The sequence below is a fragment of the Capricornis sumatraensis genome, chromosome 17 (genome assembly GCF_032405125.1).
Source record: "Capricornis sumatraensis isolate serow.1 chromosome 17, serow.2, whole genome shotgun sequence".
NCBI lineage: Eukaryota > Metazoa > Chordata > Mammalia > Artiodactyla > Bovidae > Capricornis > Capricornis sumatraensis.
In genome coordinates, this window is record NC_091085.1 from 76,314,103 (window position 1) to 76,340,417 (window position 26,315).

The 26,315-nt window shown below is 60.5% G+C and overlaps 1 protein-coding gene across 2 annotated transcripts in view; it reads left to right on the forward strand.

Moving 5' to 3' along the window:
• The window catches only part of OSBP2 (oxysterol binding protein 2), a 119,041-nt gene extending 93,260 nt beyond the window's left edge, over positions 1-25,781 (forward strand). For both annotated transcript variants that reach the window (XM_068989920.1, XM_068989921.1), the window contains 12 exons: positions 2,194-2,450; positions 12,825-13,017; positions 13,456-13,570; positions 14,620-14,668; positions 14,846-14,992; positions 15,689-15,934; positions 17,787-17,907; positions 18,158-18,261; positions 18,333-18,428; positions 18,509-18,693; positions 25,256-25,482; positions 25,639-25,781. In XM_068989920.1, the coding sequence (XP_068846021.1) occupies positions 2,194-2,450; positions 12,825-13,017; positions 13,456-13,570; positions 14,620-14,668; positions 14,846-14,992; positions 15,689-15,934; positions 17,787-17,907; positions 18,158-18,261; positions 18,333-18,428; positions 18,509-18,693; positions 25,256-25,482; positions 25,639-25,781 (1,883 nt within the window). The remainder of the gene's footprint in view (positions 1-2,193; positions 2,451-12,824; positions 13,018-13,455; positions 13,571-14,619; positions 14,669-14,845; positions 14,993-15,688; positions 15,935-17,786; positions 17,908-18,157; positions 18,262-18,332; positions 18,429-18,508; positions 18,694-25,255; positions 25,483-25,638) is intronic.
• The last annotated feature ends 534 nt before the right edge of the window (positions 25,782-26,315 follow it).

The window sequence follows — 26,315 nt, forward strand, 5'->3', positions numbered from 1 at the left end:
GTGCCCTTTCCCCGCTCCAGCTTGTGGCTCTGTGCCCCTTCTCCCAACCCTGCCCTCCTGTGTGTGACTGCCGCCCCTGTGCAGGCCTCCCAGGATGCACCCAAGACCAGCCGTCCGTTCCCTCCCTTCCCCTCCCCTCCTCATGCCCTCACTGTCTCTCTGGGAGGCACTGGCCCTTCCCACAGGGCAGACTGTGCTGCTCCGCAGTTGCTGACCTCGCGCCTTCCATCCCGCCCCAGACACCCAGCCAGTGCCCTGGGGGCAGAGCAGCTCCCTGTGTCCCGGGCAGCCGGACCGGACCTGGACCCCAGAGCTGCTTGCTGAGGTGCAGTGACCTCCCCCCTACCCCAGCTCCCAACCGCCCTGCAGGAAGATGCTCAGAGTCTGGGCAGTCAGTTCTTGCTTGGAGTACAGGGGCTCACGTTCAGACTGACCACAGCCAGGGTGCCCCCCATGCCCCTCCCGGTGCCCAGTGGCAGCCACGCTGACCGATCAGTGGCCGTTCTGGTTATTAGACATGGTGAACCCTGGAAGCGAGGGGAGGCTGCATTGTAACTCAGAGCCCCAGCTCTGAAGCTGGCAGGCCTGGAGCCTGCAGAACTCACGACCGTGGCCCTGGGTGATCTCAGGGCACCTCCTGCCCCCCAGACCTCCTCATCAGGTCATCAGCGTGCACTCACCAAGGCAGCGCCTCGCCCAGGGCCGGGCGCCCAGGACGGCAAGATACGCCCCAGCCCTTTGAGCCTTTCTCAGGTGATCCAGGAGGAGGAACCGCCTCCGTGCAGACCACCTGGATTCAGATCCACCTCTACCCCCTAGCTGCAGGGCCCTAAACCCGCGATTCGGTGTCAGGAGCTGTGTTTTCAGGCCTGCAGAGTGGGAGCAGTCGCTGTCTGCCGGCCACCTGGCAGCTCAGCATTCTCGCTGGTTAGGCGAGGGGTCAGGACCTGGCCCGGCACGTGCCGTCTCCAGACGCCGGGTTGCTTCAGGGCTGCGGTGGGGCCGGATGGGTGGGGTGAGCCCTGTCCCCGGCCCGGCTGCCCCCCACCGCCTCCTTGCCAGCGGGCCCTCCGCGGCTGGCCAGGCACTGCCCCCGGCTCAGGGCGTGCGCAGCGGTGACTCAGCCACGGCCGCCCCCACGCACCCGGCCTGCCTTGGGAGGAAGCCTGTTCCCTCACATTGTGTACTTTTTTCAAAAATCTGTATCTTGGGTTCCAGATTTTCGTCACCAAAAAAAATACATATATATAAGTTTCTTGCTAATTATTTCTGAAACAAGGCATCTTAGAAACCCTGGGCACTCACAGGCTGGTATTGAAGCAGCTGCAGGGCCCAGGCCAGCCGTCCACCCCGCCCCACTCTCCACAGAGGCCCCCTCGAACGCAGGCTGGGCTGGCCGGGCGCCAGGCTCCAAGGTACCCCAGACTCCCAGGATGGGGCGCCGAGGGCACCTGGGGCCCTGTGAGGGGTGAAGGGGTGGCGGGAGGGGAGTGAGCCGGGGAAGCCCACAGCGCGGCGTGAGGGCGCTGCTCTGGAGGCGGACAGACGAGCCCGCGGCAGCGGTGGGACGAGTATGGGGCCAGACTTCACCTCGCCAAGCCCCGTCTGTCTGTCCCCGGGGACGGTACAGCCCCTGCCTGACAAGGCCGTTGAGAGGACATGGCCAGTGTCTCCACGCGGGGCGCCCACAGGCGAGTGTGGCCTTGCTCCTTGGGGGAGCCCTGCAGCAGCAGGGAGGGGCTGTGACTGTGGCCTGGGGGAGGGGTCCCGGGGGGCGCTGAAGGTGGGCCACAGCCGGCAAGCTCTGGGACACGGGGGCACGAGCATCGGTGTGTCTGCAGGGAGCGGGCGGCTCGGTGCCACCGCAGGCGGGCAGAGAGCGGACAGCGAGGTGAGGTGCGGGGAGTTGGGGGAAGCGGGGTCCGCCGGCCGGCCTGTGACTCGAGGCCTCTGCGGGTCTGGGATGGGAGCTGCCCACCCCTGCCTGCACCCTGCAGAGCTCAGCCAGGCCCTGTCCATTCAAGCTGGTTCCCCTCTCCATCCCACCCACCAGGGGGTTGGGGGACACCCCACCCTCACCTGCTCGCTCTCCCAGGCAGCTCTACCTGCCCTTCCGTCCCGGCATCACCCTCCCAGGGGCCTCGGTGTGTGGTGTGCGCTGGTCCCTGAGAACTACGCCGCGTCTCTCCACAGATGACTCTGGGGACGACGAGGACGGGACTCCCTCCCCGGCTGACAGGAGCGAGCTGCACAGCACCATCAGGAGCCTCTCGCTGAAGCTGGACGACCTCAGCACATGCAATGAGCTCGTGGCCAAGCACGGCGTGGCGCTGCAGCGCTCCCTGAACGAGCTGGACGGCCTCCGGATCCCAGCTGAGAGCAGCGAGAAGCTGAAGGCGGTCAACGAGCGGGCCACCCTCTTCCGCATCACGTCCAATGCGGTGATCAACGTGAGTGCCCGGGCCCGCGGGAGGGTGGGTGGTCCGGGCTGCCCCTCCCTGCTTCCCGCCTCCTCCGCGTCACCCCATCCATGCCCCTGGGGCCGGGCCAGGTCACTGGCCCTCAGTGTCAGGTGGAGCCCGGAGCTGGTCATGGGGCCCGGCAGGCGCTTCGGGCCTGGGCACGGGAGGCTGTGCTGAGCGGAGCAGTGAGCTCCGTGCCCACAGCAGGGACGTGGCTGCCACACTGTCCCGCCACAGCTGCTGCTCACCCCCCGTTCTCGAGTGTCCAGCCCAGACATGGTGTGTCCAGGACCCCTGAGCAGGGGGGCTCGTGCATGTAGGAGGTGCCTGGCATGGGAGGGGTCCCTCGGCCAGCAGAGCTTCCCAGGTGAGGCCGCCGCAGTCTTGCCCACCTGAGAGTAAGGGGCTGAACGAGGGGCCACATGTGTGGACTGAGGGGGTCAGCCCCAGGGGTCACCCTCTGCACGGGTCCCAGGAGCCCCAGGGCAACGTGACCAGGAACCTAGAGGGCCTCTCGGTGGTGGCGGAGAACAAGGCTGAGCCGGGCCGCAGGGCCCGCCCTCTCGGCCTGATGAGCGCTCCCTCTGGACACAGGCCTGCTGGCCACAGCCTCCCCTCCAGGTGAGCCCCCCAGGAGGGCACACCCCGGCCAGGATGGTGGCGCTGGGAGCCAGGGCCAGGCGTGGGGAGTGGAGGCGGGTCCAAAGGACGAGGCCCAGGGCAGGTGTCAGGACGGCCACAGCGGCAGCGGGCAGTTCCCGCCTGGGGACTCGGGCCCTGCAGCGAGGGGCCTGGGAGGAGGCTGGGCCGTGCATCCAGCAGCAGGGGAGCCGAGGGCAGTGGGATGGCGGGGGCTGCAGCCCACTGCACGCCCGGCCCCTGCACCCCGTCCCCGGACTGCAGGGGCACGGGTCAGCGCGCGTCTCCTGGTGACAGGCCCGAGGGCGAGAACGCGCTCGCAGCTCCCGTGGCACGGCCTCCCCGCCTGCCGAGCCTGGAGCCGTATTGTCTCCACGGGCCGTTCTGGGTTTTCCCAAATAATGAGCTGCTCAGCTGATGTCTCTAGCCAAAAGAATTTATCGGGCATCAGAGGCCTGTCTGTTTACAAAGCCGTCAAGACGGCTCGCCACCTGAGTGCGTGATGAGTTGTGTGGCGGAAGGAAGCTGAAGCCCCGTGGTTGGTCAGGAAGCCCTTGGGCGGCCCTGGCACCAGGAGATACAGCCACATGGCGGAGCCTGCGCTCTGGCCGCCGTGAATGTGACCCTGAGGAGGGCCCCGCCCCGTCTAGCTCCCGTGAGGGGCAGAGAAGTGAGCTGCTGGGGGTCCAGGCTTGTGCAGAGGCCCCATTCCTTATGGGGGCCCTTCCCTTCAGCTGCTCCTCACCCGGCAGGAGTCGGCGTGGCTGACAGACACCGAGTGCCCAAACCCCCACCCTGGCCAGGCCTCGGCCTCCACCCCGGTTTTGAGGAGGGGTTGGACCAAAGAGCTGTAACCGAGGCCTGTCCCGCCCAGGACCCCTTACCCTCCCCATGGCCTCACCATTAATACCCACGTGGAGAGCTGCCCAGGGCCACCAAAGCTGGACACAGCCCAGGTCCGTGCAGCCTGTGGGGGGAGTGTTAAGTCCTCGTGATGATTGGGGTGAGACCCCCAAGGGCCACAGAGGCCCCTCCTACTCTGAGGTCAACACAGGGAAGGTGGCCTCTGCCCAGGCCCAAGCCCCATCTCAGACGCCGAGACGCTGAGAGACCCTGATGCGCCTCTTACCTTTGGGCAGCAGCCGGACCAGGGTCTTTCCTGCAACGGTGGGGACCCAGGATGGGCAGGAGCCGCCCTAATTGTCCCCGAGACCCCCCAGGTCTCACGGGAGGAGGAGGAGCCTGGACCTCCCACTTCTGCGAGCCCCTGCCTTCCACCACCCGCTCCCAGCTCCCCGCCCTGACTGTGGGGAGCCCTCCACAGGAACCTGGGGGCCTCTCCCCCACCCACTCCCGGCCCCCACCCCGCCCCACCCGGGGGGAATCCTCCACGGGAACCTGGGGGCCTCTCCCCGACCTCCTGTGCATGGTGAACAGCGGTGGGTTTTCCACCTCACAGGCTCCAGTTGAGCCTGGGTCGTGGCAGGGGAGCAGGAAGCGGGGGCCGGCTGGTCAGGTGGTCACCTCCATGGGAGGGCCCCGGGGAGGCGGCTGCCGGACCTTCACTTTTCCTTGGGAGTCTGGGGTTGACCAGCCTTCAGGAGAGAAGCGGGACGAGGCTGCTGAACCTCCTTCAGATCTGTGGGGAGGCAGCGTTGTTCTCAGCCTTTAGATCCCGAGCTCCCAGCAGGGCAGGGAGGGAGGCATGCTGGACGGTCTCCAAGGCCCCAGGGACCATGGCAACTGAGGCAGGCCTCCCCGTGGCCCTGCTCCCCGAGGGTGGCCCCTGGGATGCGTGTTCGAGGGAGCGGGAGGCTGGGGGTTCTGCATCAGGGACACTGCAGTGTTGTGCCTTCTAGAATATCCCTCCCCCTCCACACCGATGCTGGGCAGATCCCTGCTCGTCTTTCCGAGGCCCCTGGACGTCACCACAGCCAGGAGGGCCTCCTCTTAGATTCCCCCAGTCCCCAGGGGGCACCGCTGAGCCAGCCAAGCAGTTCTTAGCCTGCCATTTCCATGTCTGATCCCCACCACACACTGTACCCCTCAAGGCCAAGTGCAGGTCTTACCTGTGGCCCTAACAGTGGCCCAGTGGGGCTGCCCGAGACACCACGCTGCAGTCGCACTGGGCCTCACGTCTCAGGAAAGAAGTTCCAAGTGACCCACATCTCAGTAACCTGCTGCAAAGTCATCCGAGCCCCATTTCCTCAGCTGCCACGTCAGTAAGAAAGTGCGGGCTCTGCCCCTAGACCAGGCCCAGAGCAGGGTGCAGAACCACCCCGGGCACCTGGCCTTGCAGAGGCATGACCCGGCCCGGCTGCAGAGAAACAGAACGGGGCTTTATGCCATCAGATCGTAAACGTGTTCTTCTCACGGGAGGGTCTCCCTGAGCCCACCCACAAGCCCAACAGCTACCCCCAGGCCCGTCTCACAGTCTGCTTGGCTGGCTCAGCCCTGGTGCCAGGGGCTGGGATGGACCACCGGCCCACAGGGAGCCAGACAGAAAGAGAACCAACTTCCCGTGGTCACACTGCCGACGAGGCGTTCTGCACGCCTGGCCCACTCAGCAGCGTATGGTAGGGAGACTGAGGCAGCTGCTAAGGATAAGAGCCCAGGTCTTGAGGCTCCAGAGCTCCCGGCTCCAGCCTGTCAGGAAGCCCCCCTCTGCCCACCCTCACCCCGCCTATCCCACTCTGCCCTGTCGGCAGGTCCACGCACCTCTGGGACTTTGAAAAATTTATTTAGTTGAAGTGCAGTTGGTTCAGGATGCTGCACAGCATCTCCTGCACCGCACAGCGCCTCCGTCGTGCACACATTCACGTTCCTTTTTCGTTCTCTTCCACTGTGGCTTATCCAGGGTGCTGACGCGGTAGGACCCTGTTGTTTCACGGGCTTTTCTACCCCAGCATCGTGCCCGTCCTCCTCGCTGAGCTGGGGGTCTGCGGGGATTGGACCCAGTCTCCCTCATGCTGCGGGAGCCCTGTAACTTCCAGGCGTGGCACAGAGTCTGGCATGTGGGAGCGTCAGTGAACGAGAGAGAAAGACAGCGGGGTGGGGCAGAGGCTTGTGAAAGAACGCAGGAGCGACTGAGTGACCCACTCCGTGTCTGGCAGAATTCCCTAGTGAGCGATTTCATGAGACTGATCAAAGGCGGGCCTGTGCTGGCATTGCCGACTGCCATTTAGGAGGAGCCTGACAGCGCTGTGAATGAGCGGGGTTCCTAGGCTGAGCCTCAAAGTGTGTGCAGGGCACCCCCAACCCTGGCTTGGGTGTGGAGGCCGCGAGCCGCCCCAGAGCGCCAGGACATACCCGTGTGACAGCAGTGGCTCCGTGACAGGGCCTGAGGCGGAGAAGGGCAGAATTAACACGTTGCCAGCGCATCTTCGGGTGTTAGTCTCCACGGGCTGAAAGAACGCACTCCTGTCTTCTTCCCCCAAGCCTGTCTGCATGGTGAAGCAGATGCCCTGGTTTGGGGCCGGCCTCTGGGGGGTGGCAGTGATGGCAGGCGCCCAGGACACCCCGGTTCCTTCCTGGTATCGTTTGCTCCCTGCAACGGCCACACGAGGTTGGTGTCCTTACAGCTTCCTCGTCACCATCATTTGGATCATTCAGGTGCTACCGCAAGGCCCAGAACGAGGGCAGCCCCAGTGTGGAGGTGCCCCCTGGTGGGCTGACAGCCTGGGACCCCCTCCTGATGCGGCGCCTCCGAGCTGGGCAGGAACAGGGTGAGGGCCGCCTACAACTGAGCAGAGCTGGGGGTGGGTGTGCCGCCCAAAAGACCAGAGACAGTTGAGGTGCAGGAAGCTGGGGGGCGGGGGCCACCAGGTCCCCTGACGAGGGCCCAGTAGGATGGACCTGCACGCTGGGCCCCTCGTTTGCCAGGGAAGGTAGTGACCCACAAGGGACACACGCTGCTGCCTGCGGCAGAGCTGGCCGCCGGGGGACTGCGGACCCTGACTGCTGGGACACTGGACGCGACCAGCACAGCTGGACCTGGGGCGGGGGGGCCCAGCTCCAGCTGGGGGAGCTGAGAACAAAGGTGGGCTGAGCAGATGTGCTGGGCGCTGGGGAGGCAGATGGCGAGGGGGAAACCGCCGCAGCAGGACAGGCCCGTGGAAACAGAGGCAGCGACTCCGGCCACTGGGCCGGGGCCTCGCCTGTGGGGCATCAGAGGAACAGAGCTGGTCAGCAGGGGCCCTTTCTTGCTGGAGACCCTCTGGGGCTGCTCTGAGCCCTGTCTGGAGAGCACAGGGGGCCCCTTGCACCACCAAGTGGAGCCACCCTCCGGGTCCTTCCAGGGTCTGTGGGCAGGCTCCTGTCCAGCTGACTGCTGCCTGGATCCCAGCAGCTTACTCACTCAGGGCTTGGGGAAAGGAGTAAAAATAGATTCCGGGACCGTCTAAAATCGGGTGGTGAACTGGTGTCCAGATGGGACCGGCTCCTGCCCACAAGGGTGAATGAACTATTTTGAGTCTGGAAGGAGCTACTTTAAAGTATGGACGGAAGTGAGAAGCCGCCCCCTCAGGGCCGTGAGCGAGTGCCCTCCATGTCCAGGGAGGACTCACCCGTGTGCGTGGCAGCCGGGCTGAGCCAAGCCCACAGGAGCAGGGGGCCTGGCCCCAGGAGAGGCTCGGCCCGGAGGGGCGGCAAGGCTGGGGGACGTGCAGTGTGGCTACATGGCTGGTCCTGAGCCACAGGCCCCTGTGGAGAGCTCGGCACCACTGTGGTTCCTGGGGGACCCTTGTTCTGAGTCTCAGAGCCTGGATGGCTGTGCTTCTACCCAGGTGGCCACCTGTGACCTGGGCAGTCCCTTCCCACCGATGGGAGGCGAGCGCGGAGGCCAGCCTGCCGCTCCTGGGTGGGAGGGGAAGGCAGCTCCCCACACCTGGTGTGAGCTGCTAGCCATGCAGAGGGGTTCACGGAACCTTTGACTCAGCAGAATTTCCCCGTATTCGCCGCCTTTAGTACCACAGAGCACTGGGGGCCGGTCGCGGGAGGGTCGATGTGGCAAGGTGGCTGGCCACCCGCCAACCTGGGAACCCAAGGCTGAGAGCCAGCCACAGGGCCATGCGCCCGGGCGTGGCCTGGCTGCTGCAGGGGAGGCGTGGCCCTTCCCCCATCCTCCCTGCGAGCCGGGTGAGTGGAACCTGCTGGGTGTCAAGGGCTGAAGACCCTCCGAACTGGCCCTGTGGCCCAGGGCGCCTGCCCGACTCGGTCCCAGGCGTCGGCCCTTGAGCTCACCTGCCCTGTGGCTCCGAGGGCCACCCAGTCAACACTCACAGACTCCCCGGCGCCCTCGTGGCCCAGCTGGGGCAGCTGTGGCCAGACAGGAGACCGATGGGAAACCAAGCAGCCGCTGGGAAGGCCAGCCCCAAGCAGGGGTCCCAGCTCTGCAGACCCTCCTAGACTTTGGGAGGCTCCCTGGGCCACATGGAGAGGGGTGGAAAGACCCAGGCGGAGGCCCGGCGCCCTGCTCGCCCGCCCCGGTGTGGGGAGCAGGGAGGCTGCGGTTGTGATGAGGATTAGGATTAGGGGGGACAAAAGCCATTAGTGCGGGTCCTCCTTCCTCTGGGTGTGGCTGGGCCGGGGGCGCAGCCCAGACCCTTGGCATCTGCCCCACGGGACACCTGCTGGGGTGCCCAGCAGCCGCTTCCCTTGGGCCCCAACGGGCTCCCCAGGTGGGCAACCCTCAGCCACCTTCACAGGCCTGCCCCTGGGTGGGCGGCACAGTGATGCCGTGAAGGGCCCCGGTGTGGGCCCAGGGCCGTGTGGGGGGCTCTGCGGCGGCCGGGGCGCTGTCCTGTACAGGGCGGGCACAGGGCCTTGGGAGGGATGAGAGGTGACTGTGCTCACGGCCAGGGCCAGCCAGGCCCTCCAGGGGCCGCCAGGCGCCACCCCCAGCTGCCTGCCCATCGCCGGGCCCCAGGCCTAATCCGGCTTAGCGAGCGGAGCTCAGCATTCTGGGCGGTGGGGCCAGGCCAGCCCCTGCTCCCTCTACATCAGCCAGGATGGGGCCCGGGGAAGGGCGGCAGCCTCAGGGGAAACCGCTGCCTCTGGGGACGGATGCCAGGTAGGCAGCTCGGGGCGGCAAAGGCGCGGGCTCCCATCACCTGTAGACGACCCCCACCCCTGACCCCTGGCATCGGTGGGAATGGCCCACCCCAGCCACGTGCGGTCCAGGCAGCCCTGTGCCTCTGGCTCCACGTCGGCCTGTCCTTCAGAGGCGGTGAGGTGGGGGGCGCCGGGGTTTTGGCGGGCAGCCCTGGCTGTGTCAGCAACAGCCTCCGCTTCAGGGCCCGGGCGGGGCAGCGTCCCAAGGAGCCCGGCTCCACTGCAGGGAGGCCCTGGGGGCCACAGCAGCCCAAGGGGGCGCCCACACAGGCGTAAGGACCCAGCTCGACAAGGGAGACTCGGACCCTGGTCCTGCAAGCACAACCTGCGGTCTTGAGCAGGTCCCTTGGCCTCCCTGCGCCACACCACGCTTGTAACGGTTCCTCAGTGCTTGTGAGGATGCCAACAGCCCTTACCCCAGCCTGTGGGGCGTCAGAGGGTGGTGGGGCTGGAGAAAGGGAGGAAGACACAGGGGCCACGCGGGAGGCGGTGTGGGGAAGGACGGGGCCGCAGATGAGTGTGGAGGAGGTATAGGACTAGGTTCGAGAGAAGCTGGGCAGGAAAACGGCCGTTCCTAGAGTATTCAGAGCCTCATGAACATCAAGAGGAGGAGGAAGGGAGCCTAATCCAGCTTCAGGCCACAGTCATCTTTCCCTCCTTGGCTTTGTCATTTTTTAGGGATTTGCTTGGCTCTTCTAGGTTTAGCTGCAGCGCGAAGGATCTTGAGTTGCGGCATGCAGGAGCTGTTCCCCTGACCAGAGATCAAGCTTGGGGCCCCCTGGATTGGGGGAGTGAAATTTCAGCCTCTGGACCACCAGAGAAGCCCCTTTTCTAAACTGATTTGCCTTGTTAACCTGAGGTGTATAGCAACATGGCTCGTTCATTCATTCATTCTCCGACCCTTTTCCACATTGTCACAAGACATGGAGTCGAGTTTCCTGTGCTGGACAGTGGTCCTTGTTATCTTCCCCTCCTTGCTTTTGCTGGTAGGGACCCCAGGCTGTGTGGAGTTCTGAGTCTGTATGAATTATGTAGGTTGACCTGTGGCTCTTTCACAAGTATTGTTTTAAATGCTGTGAGTTATATAAAAGCAAAGCATCCACCCATGTAAGAACTCGAGGGGTGACTGCAGATCTGTGCAGGGTTGGTGGGGAGTGACGGCTGCAGGCGCCACGCAGCAGTGCTAGGCAGAGGCCCTTGTGGAGCTGCCAGGCCAGTCCGATGGGGCAGGCAGCGTGCCACCGGGCAGGGCACCCACAGACCCCAAGAGCCAGAAACCCGTGAACACCCGTCACGCATGCCCCACGTGGCAGCCCTGATCCCTTCACGCCCTACCCAAGATGGGCAGGCCAGGGGCCCGGCATCCTGTCCTGCTCGCCCCTTCTTGACCTAGGCAGCCCCTCCTCCCTGGGCCTCAGTTTTGGGGGCTTAGGAGCTCCCAGCAGCGGTCTTCCCTGAAGCAGTGGGCCCAAGGAGACAAGGGCACACCCCACCCGCCAACGCTAGGCCTCTGGGGTGAGTTCTGACACCACCACACATCCAGCTCAGTGGCCCGAGGGCCACCCAGACCAGCAGCAGAGTGGACCTGCACCCTGCAGCTGGGCTCCCTCCTCGGGTGGCAAACAGGTGGCCGGAGTCCAGACTAACCTGACGGGGCACTGGGGCCGCGCTTGGGGTCATCAGGGGAGGGATGATGTGCACGCAGGTCACTGGGGTCAGCAGGGGAGGGGTGGCGCGCGCTCATGTCGCTGAAGGCTGGCAGCTCCCCAGGGTGGGCTGAGCTCTGGGTTAAGGACCTGCAGTGCTGGGGCGCCTGTAAGCGTGGGGGATGTTTCTGAGGGGTGCTCGGCCCCCCCCCACCCCTCTGCTGCCTCTTAACCTGCCAGGGCAGACCCAGGAGAGAGGTGCTGCCGGTCTGGCCCCTGCAGGGGTGGTCAGCGCTGCTGTCAGGGCCCCTATCCTGAGGTTTACTGTAGAGGGGAGGGGCAGGGGCGAAGCTGGGGCCACTGGGGGACCCAGGGTGGGAGGCTGGGCTCCAGGTCACAAACTCGGGAGCAGGAGGGCTGGGCCTGGAGCGGGGCCCCCAGACCCAGCTCGGGGCCCCTGGGTCATGCGGCAGCCTGTGGCTGCAGCTCCAGTCCAGGGGGTGAGCCTTACAGAGCCCACTGAGCCCCAGGCCTGCGAGAGCCGGGCTGCAGCCTCTCACCTCCAGAGCCTGCTGAGCACATAAGCAGCTTTCTTCCCTTCCCCACGAGCCTCTCCCCCCGCAGGCCATGTCGGGACACCTGTCACAAATCCCTGCCCCGCTGGAGAAGCGAGTTACAGTGGCTTAGGTGTGGCCGGGCAGGGGTCAGACCTGCCAGGGAGGGCAGGGGCCCCTGAACACACCCGCTCCCCAGCGCCTTGCAGGGGAGCTGCTGGGGGCTGAGCCTGCTTGCTCTTGCCAGATAGGGACGGTGCCTCTCCTCCCACCTCGAGGACTCTGCCGGGTGAGCGGGGACAGGGGCCCACGAGTGCAGGGTCTGCAGGGCATTCCTGTTGCGGTTCACGGACAGGACGTGCACTCACAGAAGCCGAGTGGCCCGTGCAGGAACCGCGTGTTCCCACTCTGATCTCTCACCCTTTTCTGGTTTCCTTGAGGGGAGCCCTAACCGCTGTGGGGGGCGGGGAGGGTGGTGAGAGGAGATGGGGTGTCGGAGGGAAGGTGCCTGGGAAAGGCTTGTTAAGGGGCAATGTGCAGGGCCAGCTGAGCAGCCAGCCCTCTGGAGCCGCAGGCCAGGGCCCTTTCTACGGGCCAGGCCGCCCCCGCTGGGGGCACGGCTCCCTGTGGGGCGGGAGAGCCGGCTGAACCCCGGGCAGGGTGCAGGTGCGCGCTCGGGGCTGACCTTCATGAAGAGGGTGTCCGTCAAGTGCTCCCTGGCCCTGAACTCCGCGTTGCCCCCAGCTCCTCCCAGCAGCCCTTCAGGTCGTGCTGCGTGGCCCCTGTGTCTTTCTCCCTGCAGGACTCAGCTCTAACCTGCGGGGAGGGGCCAAGTGCCATGTTCATGGAGCGCAGTGGCTGGGGAGGGTGGCGGCCTGGGACCACCAATGCTGCTTGGGCTGGGAGCCAGTGTCCCTTCTGACGACGTTAGAGGGGTCCAGAAAGGGCAAGTCCAGAGGTGTCCGGCTTGGAACTCTGCCCTCCAGGGACAAGAGAGGCCCGGACCCTCCTCTCCACTGTGGTGATGGGGGCACAATGACCATCCCCTGCTTCCTCAGCGGGTGCCGGAACCACCTGTGGACCCAGCAGGCTGAACAGAATCTGGATGTCATAGCGGGCCACAAGTCTGAAGGGAACTTGTGGTAACTGACTATGTGCTAACTTGGTACAAAATTCTGAGTCCCAGTTCCTCTGCTGGAACTGGGGACTTCCGCGGCGGCTCAGACGGTAAAGCCTCTGCCTGTGTACCGGAGTGCGGACTGCCAACCAGGGCGGACGCCAGGCTGGCTCTGAGAAATCTGGAGTCTCCTGACCCCGTGACAGGCGCAGGGGGCAGCGCGGGTGTTTCGGAGCCCTTTGGGGATGGCCCCCCGGGGCCTCCCTCTCTGCTCACGGGCCATCCCCCCCGCCAGGCCTGCAGGGACTTCCTGGAACTAGCGGAGACGCACAGCCGGAAATGGCAGCGAGCCCTGCAGTATGAGCAGGAGCAGCGCGTCCACCTAGAGGAGACCATCGAGCAGCTGGCCAGGCAGCACAACAGCCTCGAGCGCGCCTTCCGCGGCGCCCCAGGCCGGGCCGCCAGCCCCAGCAAGAGCTTCAGCGAGGGTGAGCGGGCGCCCGGCCACCCGCCCTGCTCCCTCGGCGTCCCCTCTGCCAGCTGGCTTGGCTTCCGCGGCCCCCCGGGCACGCACCCCTCCTGCCCACACCTGGTGCCCGCCCGTGCCCCTGCACCCCCATGACGGGCACAGGCTCCAAAGATGAGCCCCGTGGCCGGGCCTCCTGGGTGCCAGGTGGCTGCCCACCTAACCTGGGGCTCGGAGGTCACAGGCGCCCCGGGAAAGGGAAGCTGGGCCACTGGCCAGCATTTTGGGAGATGGAGGAAGCTTCTAGAAGGAGGGAGGCTCCCTGGACAGGAGGCTGAGAGGGAAGCGCGTTCTGGGGAAGGGAGCAGGGCGGCTCTGCATTCCCCGGGGCCTGGGCGGGGGAGGGGGGAGGGCAGGAGGCTGCGGCTGCCGGCTGAGGCAGCGCGGTGTGTGTCTCTAGGAAGCCTCTTCACCAGCAAAGCCGAGGACAGTGAGGACGATGACACCGAGTACTTCGACGCCATGGAAGACGCCGAGTCCTTCATCACCGTGACCGCCGAGCCCAGCGAGGACGGGTGGGCCCCCGGACAGCCGCTCCCAGGCTGGCCTCCCCCACGCGCCTCCGGCTCTTTGCACTCGGGGTTTCTTCTCAGTCTTGCTCCAGATGCTGGTTTTGCTTATATTAGGTTGTGCTCTTCCTTAAATCAGAAATACCCAGGTGGTGTTTGTACGGGGATTTCACTTTAAACGGCAGACAGGGCCCTGCCACAGAGCCCCACAGGGTCCGGGGCGCTCTGTGTCAGCATTCCAGAGCCAGACGGGAAGCCTCTCATTCTCCACCTCAAAGCTTTTGTTTCATTTCTCATAAAAGCCAGCTCTTTCAGAAAGGATCTGTCTAAACAGACGTTAGTAGCAACCGGGACAGCTGACAGCCATGCTGCGAGTCTCGGGACCTCAGGACACAGCCAGGCGTGTGGCGAGCTGGCAGGACGTGGGTGGAGCAGAGGGAGGCGGGGCTGTGGGCAGGGAGCGCGTGGGGCGGGAGCGCAGGCTTCACGGGCTTAGGGCGCGGGCCTCGCCAGGGCGCCTCAGGTCCTGACACCCGGTGGGGATGCGTTGGTTGGCACGGGGGCCCCGACCTTGACCTGGGGAGGAGCTGCCTCTCCATGTCCCGGGCACGCCGACAGAACCGTGGCCTTCTGGCCACCACGGGCTCCCTGCCGGTTCCCGGGTGCGTCTGGCTTCCCGGCAGCCCCAGACCCACGCCTGTGCCGCTGCCCCACCCCAGGCGGCCATCCCTGGCCCCTCGAAACCCAGCCAGGCAGGAGGGGGCCCATGAGAACCTGTGGCCGCTGCTCCTCTGCCTTCGTGGACCAGCGCGTCTCACCACCTCCGTCCTGGCTTCTTCCGGGGAGAGGCCTGGTTTGGAGTCCTCCTACCCCTTAGCGAATTTCTGGTCGGCTCAGCAGAGTATTTCCAACTCAGAGTCATCTTCCTTTCGCAATAATGTTTGAAACAAAGTTTTTAAAATTCTGGCTGTCCAGGGGCCTGGATAGAAGGGGGTCAGGCCCCCAGGAGGCCTTGGGATTTGTAATCAACTGGCCTTCTTTTGTGTTTCCCACAGAAAAACTGAGGCAGGGACTACAGGCTCCGTGGAATGGACCACAGACAACGTGAGTTGAGGGGACCCTGGCGGGGGGAAGCGGGGAGGCTGGCACTTTGACCTCGGGCCCCTCGGGGGGCCCTGCACCCTGGGGGCCTTCATCTCAGCCCAGGCAGAGCCTGCCCCTCCCTGCAGCAACGTGCCAGCCGGCGCTGGCCTCTGACGGTGAGCTCTACTTCTCTGGCAGGTGCTAGATGGCGCCTCGCTTACGCCCCAGGGGCCCCCCAAAGTCAAGAGGCGTGTCCGCATCCCCGACAAGCCCAACTACAGCCTTAATCTCTGGAGCATCATGAAGAACTGCATCGGCCGGGAGCTCTCCAAGATCCCCATGCCGGTAGGGGCCCTGAGGGGCTGTGCTCGTGTGGCCCGAGGGAAGTGCACGCAGCCCTGGTGTCATTTTAAAGGCACGCGAGCATGTGTCGCATTACTGAGTCGCCTCCTTCGGCGCTGCTGACGTTGCCCCAGGGCGGAGGTCTCGGACTCGGGAAAGGAGCCAGGGAGGGGCTCTGCTGATCAGACGAGGGGCTCATGGACCGCCGCCTGCCCCGGCAGGGCTGGGCTGGGTGTGGGCCTGCCCTCTCCAAACCAGGCTGCCCTGGGCCCCCACCCCAGCGAGGTCACCGCGGGCTGCCGACCACAGCGGCCTCCCCACAGAGGGGAGCCGGGGCTCCAGGTCGGACTTGGTTTCGCCCTGTGACCCAGGGCAGAGAGCTGTGTGACGGCTCAGAACACAAGGTGGACCCACATCGTCCGCTCGCTTGCTTGCCCCCGACTCCTAGGCGTCACTGCCGCGGCACCTGCATCCTGGGAGGGGAGACTAAAGGTGAACCTCACAGCTCTGCCAGGGCCGCAGGTCGGACCGTGGAGAGGACCCGGAGAAAACGGAGGTGGGCGAGGGCAGGCAGGGCGGCAGAGGAGCCTCCCGGTGACGGTGGTCTGAGCGGTGACGTCCCTGGACGGGGGCAGAGCTAGGCTGCGGTGACGGCCCCAGGTCCATGCAGACCCCGGACCGACCCCCGCCTGCCCACAGGTGAACTTCAACGAGCCGCTGTCCATGCTCCAGCGGCTGACGGAGGACCTGGAGTACCACCGCCTGCTGGACGCGGCGGCGCGCTGCAGCAGCGCGGTGGAGCAGATGTGCCTGGTGGCCGCCTTCTCCGTGTCTTCCTACTCCACCACCGTGCACCGCATCGCCAAGCCCTTCAACCCTATGCTGGGCGAGACCTTCGAGCTGGACCGTCTCGATGACATGGGCCTGCGCTCCCTCTGCGAGCAGGTGAGGCCCGCGCCCGCTCCAGCCGGGGGTCAGGGTCAGACAGATGGGACACGGACTGACCTCGGGGCCATCAGGCCAAGGTCCGGTCAGGCGGCTGGGTCTCCCGTAGGGTGCAGGCTCCCCAGGGTGGGGCACCTGGGAGGAGCGCTTGGGGGGAGGAGGCCCCGGGGCAGTGGGGCAGGGGCGTCTGTAGGGGGCTGTCAGGGAGCCGGAGGGCTAGAGCTGCTGGGGTCTCCGCTGAGCTGAAGGCCTGCGCCCCGTGGGCTGCGGTCAGCGATGGCGGAGGCTGGGGGTGACGATCCCCAGGCCCCACTCTGGCACCCTCGTCCGCAGAAGGGCGGTTCCAGCGGCGCAGCACTGCGTGCTGGGGGGCAAGGCAGCCAGGACAGACGGGGTCGGGCTGCCGCTGAGCGTCTGCCCTGAGTCGGCCGCTGCTGCGGGCCCAGGGATGAGTCAGGACACCGCCAGTCTGCAGCCCAGTGGCTGGTTTCAAAGGCGTGCTCAGCCTGCCGCGTGGGGCTGTGGGAAGGCGGACCAGGGGAGGTCGGAGGTCGAGCAGAGGCACCTTCAGGAGGGGTGGCTGTAAGGAGCGGGGCCGGGGAAGGCGGCGGCGATGACCAGGGCTCCTGAGCGGAACAGAGCTGAGCCGTGCCCACGATGGACCAGGAGGTGCTCGCGCTGAGGGGTCTCGTGGGCCGGGACGGGGACAGATACCGTGTGAATGGATGGTTCTGGCTCTTTTAGGAAGAGGGGTGGTCTGGGAGCAGCTTGGCTGACAGAGTGGAGGAGAGACAGCCGCTGAGGTCAGAGAGAAGGGGGCGGGCGGCAGGAGGCCTCCGGCTTTTCTGTGTGTGGAGGAGTCACTGGAGGTAGAGGTGGCCGTTTTATGGGGAGCCCCCCACTGCCATGGGGAGAGTGCAGTGTGTAAGGGTGGACCAGGGGGGCTGCAGGCAGGCCGGACTCTGGATGCTGCTTTGAAAAACAGCCAGGATTTGCTAAGGATTAGAGGAGGAGCATGAGAAGAGGAGCCAGGCATTTGGTGTGAGCGCTGGACGGACGGGGTCATCTGTCCGAGGAGGTGGCCGCGCAGAGCTCCAGGGCGCAGGGTCACGTCCTGAGTTTGTGGGGGTGGGCTCCAGTGGGGACCCTGGCGGCTCACTTGTCACCCAGGAGCGGCTGGCAGGTCTGGGCTGTGGAAGGCAGTGGGGGTGCCACTGTGGGGAGTGTCAGGAGCCTCTGGGGGAGGGCTGAGCCCACAGCCGCCGCCCCAGGTGGCCACAAGACAGGAGGGGCTTCACCCCAGCTCTGTGACCGGGAGCCACAGAGACGAGAAGGACCAGGTGCAGGAACGCTGATGCGGTGGATGCGGTGTCCTCAGAGAGACACAGTCGGGGTGCCCGGTGCGGGGGGGTGTGGGTGCGGAGGTGCCGGGAGGGCCAAGCAGGCAGCGCCGCAGTCGGCTGGGGCAGGAGTGGGCTGGCCGGGGGACTCCTGGTCCGGGCCGCCACGGTGTAGCACAGCGCAGCAGATGAGGCCTCTGCAGACACGCGCAGCGCGACCAGAGAGTGGCCCGAAGGCCCCCCAGGGCCCACCACGCTCACTTATTCACCCTGTTGCCACCCAGCCCCACAGCCCAAGCCAGGTGTGGAGACCCCTGGGCCCCTGGCTCAGGCCTGCAGTGGTGGGGTGCCCGGCCTGCCTCCCCCAACCAGGCTGCTCCCACCGCCACGCCCTTGCTGTGTGGCTCTCCTTTCTGGGGGATCCAGGGGCCCCCGTGCATCTGTCCCCAGCTGGTTGGGGAGGGGCCTGGGCTGTGTCCACAGACACTCGCGACCCGTGGGCCTGGTCTCAGGTGAGCCACCACCCGCCGTCCGCCGCGCACTACGTGTTCTCCAAGCATGGCTGGAGCCTCTGGCAGGAGATCACCATCGCCAGCAAGTTCCGGGGGAAATACCTCTCCATCATGCCGCTAGGTGAGCAGGGGCAGAAAGACGCGCTGGGCGAGGGGGAGGGCCTGCCGACCCCGAAGCCAGCTTGGGGCCTCCGAGGGTAATGCGAGTCCCCCCAGAGGCCTCCTGGACTCCCCCTGGCCCATCCCCTGTCCCCAGTCTCCACAAATGCTTCTTGTGGTCCTCAGGACCCCAGGATCATGGGTGGGTGGGGCAGGTCGGCTGGGACCCAGCTGGGCAGGCTATGGCCTCTGACCGCGTGTCCGGCCTCCAGGTGCCATCCACTTAGAGTTCCGGGCCAGTGGGAATCACTACGTGTGGAGGAAAAGCACCTCAACTGTGCACAACATCATCGTGGGCAGGCTCTGGATTGACCAGGTCAGGGGGCGCCCCAGGGAGGGCCGCTGGCCCGGGCAGGCAGCAGCCACTGAGCGCCCCTCCCGGTCCAGACAGGGGACATTGAGATTGTGAACCACAAGACGAAGGACCGGTGCCAGCTCAAGTTCCTGCCCTACAGCTATTTCTCCAAAGAGGTGGCCCGGAAGGTGAGCACGGCCGCCTCTCCGAGGCTTGGGGGACCCTGGGGTGGGGCACGTGCCCACACCGGCCCTGCCAATGCCCACAGGTGACAGGAGTGGTGAGTGACAGCCAGGGCAAGGCCCACTATGTGCTGTCAGGCTCCTGGGACGAGCAGATGGAGTGCGCCAAGATTGTGCAAAGCAGCCCCAGCAGCCCCAGCTCAGACGGGAAGCAGAAAACGGTCTACCAGACGCTGCCGGCCAAGCTGCTATGGAAGAAGCACCCGCTGCCGTGAGTGGGCCGCGGGGCCAGGCGTGGGGGCCTGGGGGCAAGCGGGCCTCGGGGCCAGGAGCGGACGGGGTGGGGTGGGGCACAGGGGCGAGCGGAGGCGACCGCCCAGCCAGGCGGGAAGCGTGCTCTGTCCCCGTGGGAGGGGCAGACGCCCAGCTGGAGTCCCACGTGGCACAGTGTGACGGGCAGTGCCCAGTCCTTCACAGAGACTCGGGCAGGCCCCACGGGCCACAGCAGGAACACAAAGGCAACAGGAAGCGCAGCAAACAGGAGGCTGTAAACAGTGGCGCAGCTGACCAAAGGAAAGGAAGCAAATTCTACCAAAGAAAAATAAAGTGACTGAGACTGCGAACTCCACAGAAAGGGTTAATAGAGCGAGCCCACTGACTGGCTACAGGTCAGAAGAAGGGACCAAAATCTTCAGATAAAGAGACAAACCCTGAAAAAGACAAGAAGCTGGCCACCTGGGGACCCGGCATGGATGCCTGCCGGACGCAGTGGGATGGTCAGTGCACGTCGAGTTTGAGAGCAGGGTCCAGCAGGCAGGTCAGGGTCCAGAAGAAAGAGACCAGCAGCGGGGAGAGCAGCAGAGAATTTCCCACGTCTAAATCTGTACAATGAAATGGTAAAACTAGCTCAGAGAAAATATTAAGTAGCTAGATTTCTGAAAGACTTTACTTTCCAAGGAACAGCAGACAGACATCTCCTCATTGGCAATGTCACACAAGCTTGAAAAAAGTCAAATGAAACCTTCCATGTGCAGAAAGACTCACTGCCAGCTTAGAATTAGCTGCACACCTGGCAAGAACATCTTCAGTCTGTGAAACAGGCATTTTCAAACAACTCCTTTCGCCACCAGCAGACCTGCACTAAAGGACAGAGCTCCCAGATGGAAAAACCAAGATGTGTCAAATGAGGAACAAAACCTACATGAACAGTGAAGAAATAAGAACCTCTTATGAAGTTCAAAATCTAAACATTAAATACAACTGCACTCCTCAGTCCATGAAATTCTCCAGCACAGAATACTGGAGCGGATAGCTGATTCCCTTCTCCAGGGGATCTTCCCAACCTAGGGATCAAACCCAGGTCTCCCACATAGCAGGTGAATTCTTTACCCTCTAAGCCACCAGGGAAGGCCAGAAAAGGATTAACTGGAAGGAAAATTTTCAAAGGCCTTTCTGCTGCCCGAGGGGAGGTCCAAGATGCACAGTGGCTTCGGACTGTGTCTACTAGGCATGCTGAACTTCCTAGATTAGCCATGAAATCAATGCTTACCTGGAGTCCCAGAAGGAAAGGAAAAGAAAGAACAGAAAGGAGCGAGAACCAGTTAGAAGGAACGATGGAGACATGTTTCCCCGTATAAAAGTGAAGACATGAAAGACCTGGGGTTTAAAGGGCCCGTTAGAGCCCCAGACACACACACAAAAAGAAAAACGTCTGCCTAGTTCATACTATACTTAAAACTGAGAATACCAAGGAGAAAATCCTAATAGCTTCCCAACAGAGAAGATCTCAGCAGAGAAAGAAAAATCAAATTGACATCAGATTTTTTTAACAGCCAATGTTGGAGTAATATTTTCAAAGTAATGAAGGGAATGAAATTAGAAGGTAAAAGTTTCTATCCAGTTGAGCTATCATTCAAATATGAGGCTGTGATTACAAAAAAAAAAAAAAAAAAATCTCAGGTGAACAGCCCCAAAAGGTCTGGGACACAAAAACCCACAAAGAAAACAGTACTGGACATAACTTTAAAAGGGAAGGGGAAAACCCAGAAGGTGCTACAGAACATTACATAAAATAAAAGATTGTGTGAATGGTTTTTTTTAAAAGTAATTACTAAGACCAAAGGAAAAAAAGAGCAAATATTCCCACAATAATCCGTAATTAAAGAGTGTCGATGATGTGAACACAATGGGGTCTAGAGAGACAGGGGACACCAAGGGATGTGAAGGCGGAGACGGATAGAAGATTTTTAAATCACTTAAAATATTTTTTTAAAAAGAAAGGCAAATAAAAATAGTTAACACAGAAAGCATAATATATAGATGAAACACTAGTTACAAAGCAAAATACTGCCTGAATTTTTAAAAATCCAGATGCATGCACCTTCTAAGAAATATTCAAAGTATAAAGATGGGCAAAGATTGAAAGTAAAAGATAAATATATCATGAAAACACTAACCAAAAAACCTATAACAGCCATGTTGTTATCAGGCAAAAACAGGCAAAAGCATTATCAGGAATGGAAGAGTTGCTACATGATAAAGGCTGGGTGCTTTGGGAAGATATCAACAGTACGCGTTATACCAGCATTATGCGTGTAGAGCAAGGGCCTCAAAAATACGCGAAGCGCATGCTGACAGTGAAGGGAGAAATGGGTGAACCCCCACAATGGAAGGCAGGTTTCAGTGCACTCCTCTCTCTCGTTGAGAGTTAAATGGGGAAACACAACCCAGCAAAACGGAGAGCAAAAAGCCACCGGATACACATATGATTATGGCTGCAGGGCCTGGCACAGGTGTAGGCTCAGTAATCCCTGGTGGGTCAGAGGTGAAGGCATCTGCCTGCAATGTGCGAGACCTGGGTTCGATCCCTGGGTTGGGAAGATCCCCTGGAGAAGGAAATGGCAACCCACTCCAGCGCTCCTGCCTGGAGAATCCCATGGACGGAGGAGCCTGTGGGCTACAGTCCACAGGCATGCAAAGAGTCGGACACGACTGAGCGACTTCACCTCACTTCCATGGCTGCAACAGACATCACGCTTCTTCCCGAACATACACAGGGCATGTGTGGAACTCAGCTGCGCACTGAACCCAAAGGAGAGCCTCAGCACAGCGGGCGGCGCGGAGCAGCCCATGCGAGGCGGACTGAAGTTACACGCGATGCGGCAGAGGGCGGCCCGCGGACCAGCCCATGCGAGGCGGACCAGAGTGACCGCGACGCGGCAGAAAGTCCCCACAGAGCTGGGAAGAAAACTCAAGTTGCTAAGCAACTCATGGGGAAAATAACACATTAGAATGGGGAGTTTTAAATGCTTCTGAGGGGAAAAAAAAAACTGGCTGGATGTACTAAAGGCAATGCTTCAGAGGAAATTTCTGCCTTAAAATAGGTATATAAGCTTATAAATAGTCTTCTTCATTCTAAGAAATTAGGGAGAGTTCAACATACAAACTGAAAGAAAAAAGAAAATACAGTTAAAAAGTAGAAGTAAAATAAAGTTTGAAAAGTAAGAAGTAGATCTTTGAGGGAAAAAATAAACAGAAAACTACTGGCAAGACTGATCAAGAGAGTATAGAAATACGTATTATTGATGCTTTCATTATGTTTATTATGATGTTTAAAGTATAAACAGATCATTAAAATTCAGAGTGGAAAGACACATTTTTAGAAAAATATATTTTTTCTAAAAATTTTTTTTTTGGTGGAACTGAGTGTAGAAATAAGAAAGCATGACTAGCCCTATAATTAAAGATAGTGAAGCAGAGGTCAACAAATCCCTACAGGGAAAACACAAAGCCCAGGTCATTTTATAGGTGGATTCTACCAAGTTTTTAAGAAATAAATAAGTTTCCCAATTTTATCTCCCAGACCATAGAAAAAAGAAAAAATATTATACTGCGAAGCAGATATAAGATAACTGGCACCAAATTAGGATAAACAAAACGGATTAGCAGGAACACAGAACAGTGAACCCACTCGTGGGTAATACGCACAATCCCAAAATGGCACACCAGAAAACCCAACAGTACTGACAAAACAAAACCGTTCTTCAGTCATATTTTGAGTTTATCCTGCGTACACAAGGAGGATTTTATACCAGAAAATCCATCAATCAATTTGTTCCATTAACAGATCTAAAGAGATACAGAAAAAGCATCTTATGTGACTCAACCTAAGACTAACCTGCAGAAGTCAGTTGCCTTTCTACACACTAAGATCACCAGAAGGTACAGTTTAAGAGAAGACACCAATTATCACATCAGAGAATATCAAGGACCAGGCAGTGAACCTTACAATATATGCAAGACCTCTACAGAGAAAAGCATAAAACTCTGCTGAGATATCAAGGGAGAGCTTAATGAATGGAGAAAGATACCATGGTCATGGGTAGAAAGACTAAATATTTACAAAAGTATCATGATCTAAAGAGTCAGTAAATCAAACAAAATCCCAATAGTGATTTTCCCGGTGGCTCAGTGGTAAGGAACCCACTTGCCAATGCAGGAGACATAAGAGGCATGGGTTTTAATCCCTGAGTTGGGAAGATCCCCTGGAGGAGGGCACGGCCACTGCACGATCCTCGCCCGGAGAATCCCACGGACAGAGAAGCCTAGTGGGCTACAGTCCACGCCATCACAGAGTTGGACACACCATGAGTGACTTAGCACACACACATAGTCAGCAAAATCAAGCAAAATCCCAATACTGAACTATTCATGGAACGTGATATTAGGATTTTCAAATTTATATTAAAGAATAAAGGGCCAGGATATTTCTAAAGAAGAACAGAAAAAAGAGGACTTGCCCTCCTAGACCCCAGGACTTATTCTGAAGCTGCAGTTTAACAGAACAGTGAGCCTGGAAACAGCAGCCTGGATGTGTATGTATCTTTGCTACATAACAAAGATGGCACCGTTCACTAAAGGGATCTAGGGAAAATGGTTATCCATATAGAAGAAGGTTAAGTGACTCTCTCCCTCACATTCTAACAAAAATCAACTCCAAATAAAGGACTTCGAGTAAGTATTAAGTCTGACTTACTGTTAAACAGTAAGTTACACTCTTAAGTAGAAAATATAGATGAGCATCTTCTAAAACTGAAGGAATTACCTATTAAGTGAGACAAAAACACTGATGTATCCAATTAAACTTTTGTTCATTAAAAGACATTTTGCTCATTGAAAGATGATTTAAAGAAAGTGAAAGGACAATAAATAAACTTGGAGAAAGTAATCACAATATTTACATCTGACAATTAGTATTAAGAATACGTACATGTTCTACTACAATTAAAAACAGTAATTTAAAAAAGAATACATAAAGATCTACCTAGGGCTTCCCTGGTGAGTCAGTGGTAAAGAATCCTCCTGCCAATGCAGGAGGCATGGGTTCAATCCCTGGTCCAGGAAGATCCCACATGCCATGTGGCAACTAAGTCCGTGCGCAACAACTCCTGAGCCGGTACTCCAGTGCCCAGGGACTGCAGCCGCTGAAGCCCACGTGCCCTGGAGACTGCGCTCCACAGCAAGAGAAACCGCTGCAGTGAGGAGCCCGCACTGCACCTGGAGAGTGGCCCCTGCTCACCACACCTAGGGAAAAGCCCACGCAGCAACCGAGACCCAGCACAGCCAAATGCAGATGAATACAGAAAAGGTTTAAAACTTCTAACTAATAAAGCAAAAAAAATGTGCAAGGAAGGTGCAAGGGTCATTAACACGAATTTCACAGAAAAAGCAACATGGCCAGTCATCATATGAAAATTATCAACATCGTTATTCATCAGGGAAACGCAGATCAGAACCACATGGGATATGCAGTTTTACCATCATTTGATTTGAAAAAATGAAAAGTCTGGTAATATCAAGTGCTGAAGATACGGATCCGCAGTATCTCTTATACATCACTGGTGGGAACGTGAGCTGGTAGGGCCACGCTGTTACCTCCTAAAGAAGGGCATCACGCACTCTGTAGCCCAGAAATCCCACTTTTAGGTACTCCAGAGAATTCCTCTAAGTGTATAACAAGAAACATGCATAAGATCACTCCAAAGCAAAAACCTGGAAACAACGGAAACAATCCCAATGTACAGGATGAATCACTAGTATATTCACACAGTGCAGGATTCACAGTAGATGAAACACATGAACAGCAACATACAATATAGAGGCATCTTGGTAATATAACATCAAGTCTAAAAAAGCAAGTCCCAGAAGGTTGTATGTATCATGACATTCTTTTTATACTGAAAAACAAGTATCTAAAAGACACAGAGACACACATACACACTCAAGACTGCACAAAGATGCAGTGAAATTGTACTGAAAGGAAAGCAAAGGGCTGATAAACCCAGGAGACCCGCCAGTGGCCACCCGAGAAGGGAGTGGATCGGTGAGTTTTCCTTGTGGTTACATGTAGATTTTGTCAGGATTCTACCTTTTGGTTAGGTGGGAAGGCTGCATTAATACAAGCAGGCCATGTAAGGGCCAACATACCAAGTATCAGGACTAATCCTCAGGTGTTTGCCAGAGGTCCAAAAAAGCAGCAGTAGCTGCTTAAGGCTTCAAAAAAGCAGCACAAGATGTGCTTTCACACACACATTAAAGGAAGAGTGACATTATAAAACACTTCAGGCAGAGAACATGAAAAATTGGAGGAAATGGGCAAGTTCCCAAAGTATAAGGGAGCAAACCAGATGCAGGTCGGTGGAGCCTGCAGGATGCAGGGAGGGAAGGGTGAGGCGGGCGCCAGGCTGGGCTTGGGGGTTCAGCGGGTGGACACGCAGGAGGGGAAGCAGAGGGGCCGAGTGTGTCCCGACTGCTCCTCCCACGGGGCCCCGCAGGGACAACGCGGAGAACATGTACTACTTCTCCGAGCTGGCCCTGACGCTCAATGAGAGCGAGGAGGGGGTGGCGCCCACAGACAGCCGCCTGCGGCCGGACCAGCGGCTCATGGAGAAGGGCCACTGGGACGAGGCCAACACGGAGAAGCAGCGGCTGGAGGAGAAGCAGCGCGTCAACCGGCGCCGGCGGCTGGAGGCCTGCTCCCGGGGCTGCGGGGTGGACGAAGGTGAGCCGCGGGGAGAGGGGCGCGCGGGAGAGGGCCTCCCAGGGGCTGGGAGGAGCCGGGGGCATCCGGCGGCGGGGAGGGGGCCAGGGAGCGGCTTTCCGGGCGCAGCCTCGGAGGCAGGCCGCCCACGCCCGCGCCCGCCGTGCCGCCCAACAGAGAAGGAGGCCGACGTGCACGTGCCGCTGTGGTTCGAGAAGAAGCTGGACCCGCTGACCGGGGAGATGGCCTGCGTGTACAAGGGGGGCTACTGGGAGGCCAAGGAGACGCAGGACTGGCACATGTGCCCCAACATCTTCTGAGCGCCGCCCGCCTCCGGGGCGCGCGCCCAGTGCAGCGCTCCCTGGCCCGCCCCTCCCGCCGTTCCCTTCTGTTCTTAATAGCACTGTCTGGGGTTCTCACCTTGGAAGGAGGACGTGCTGACCCGGGTTCTCTCAAGCCCCCAGGTGCCCCGGGTCTCCCACCCGCCTTCACCATGGACTCGGGCCCGCTGGGGCCCCCAGCTCCAGTTCCCGCAACTCAGGCAGGCCGGTCCAGGCCCTGGGCTGCCTCAGTCACCAGCCCCCCCAGGGAGGAACCGGCCCCTCCCAGGGAGCCACTTCCCAGGTTTTTAGAAAAAAGTGACCTCCCATTTCTTTTCAGCCAAGATGTCCAGTAAATATTTTTAGTACAGCACGTAGCGGACCACTTCCTAAGTGTGCTTTCTTGCCACACAAGTGTCCTGGCAAGAGCCCCTTCTCTTTAAGACATCAGGAAGCCAGCCAGACCCTTTTGAGTCGGGAGCGCTGCGCAGCTCCATTAGCAAGGCCGGCTGTGTCTGAGCTGCCGGCCCGCCG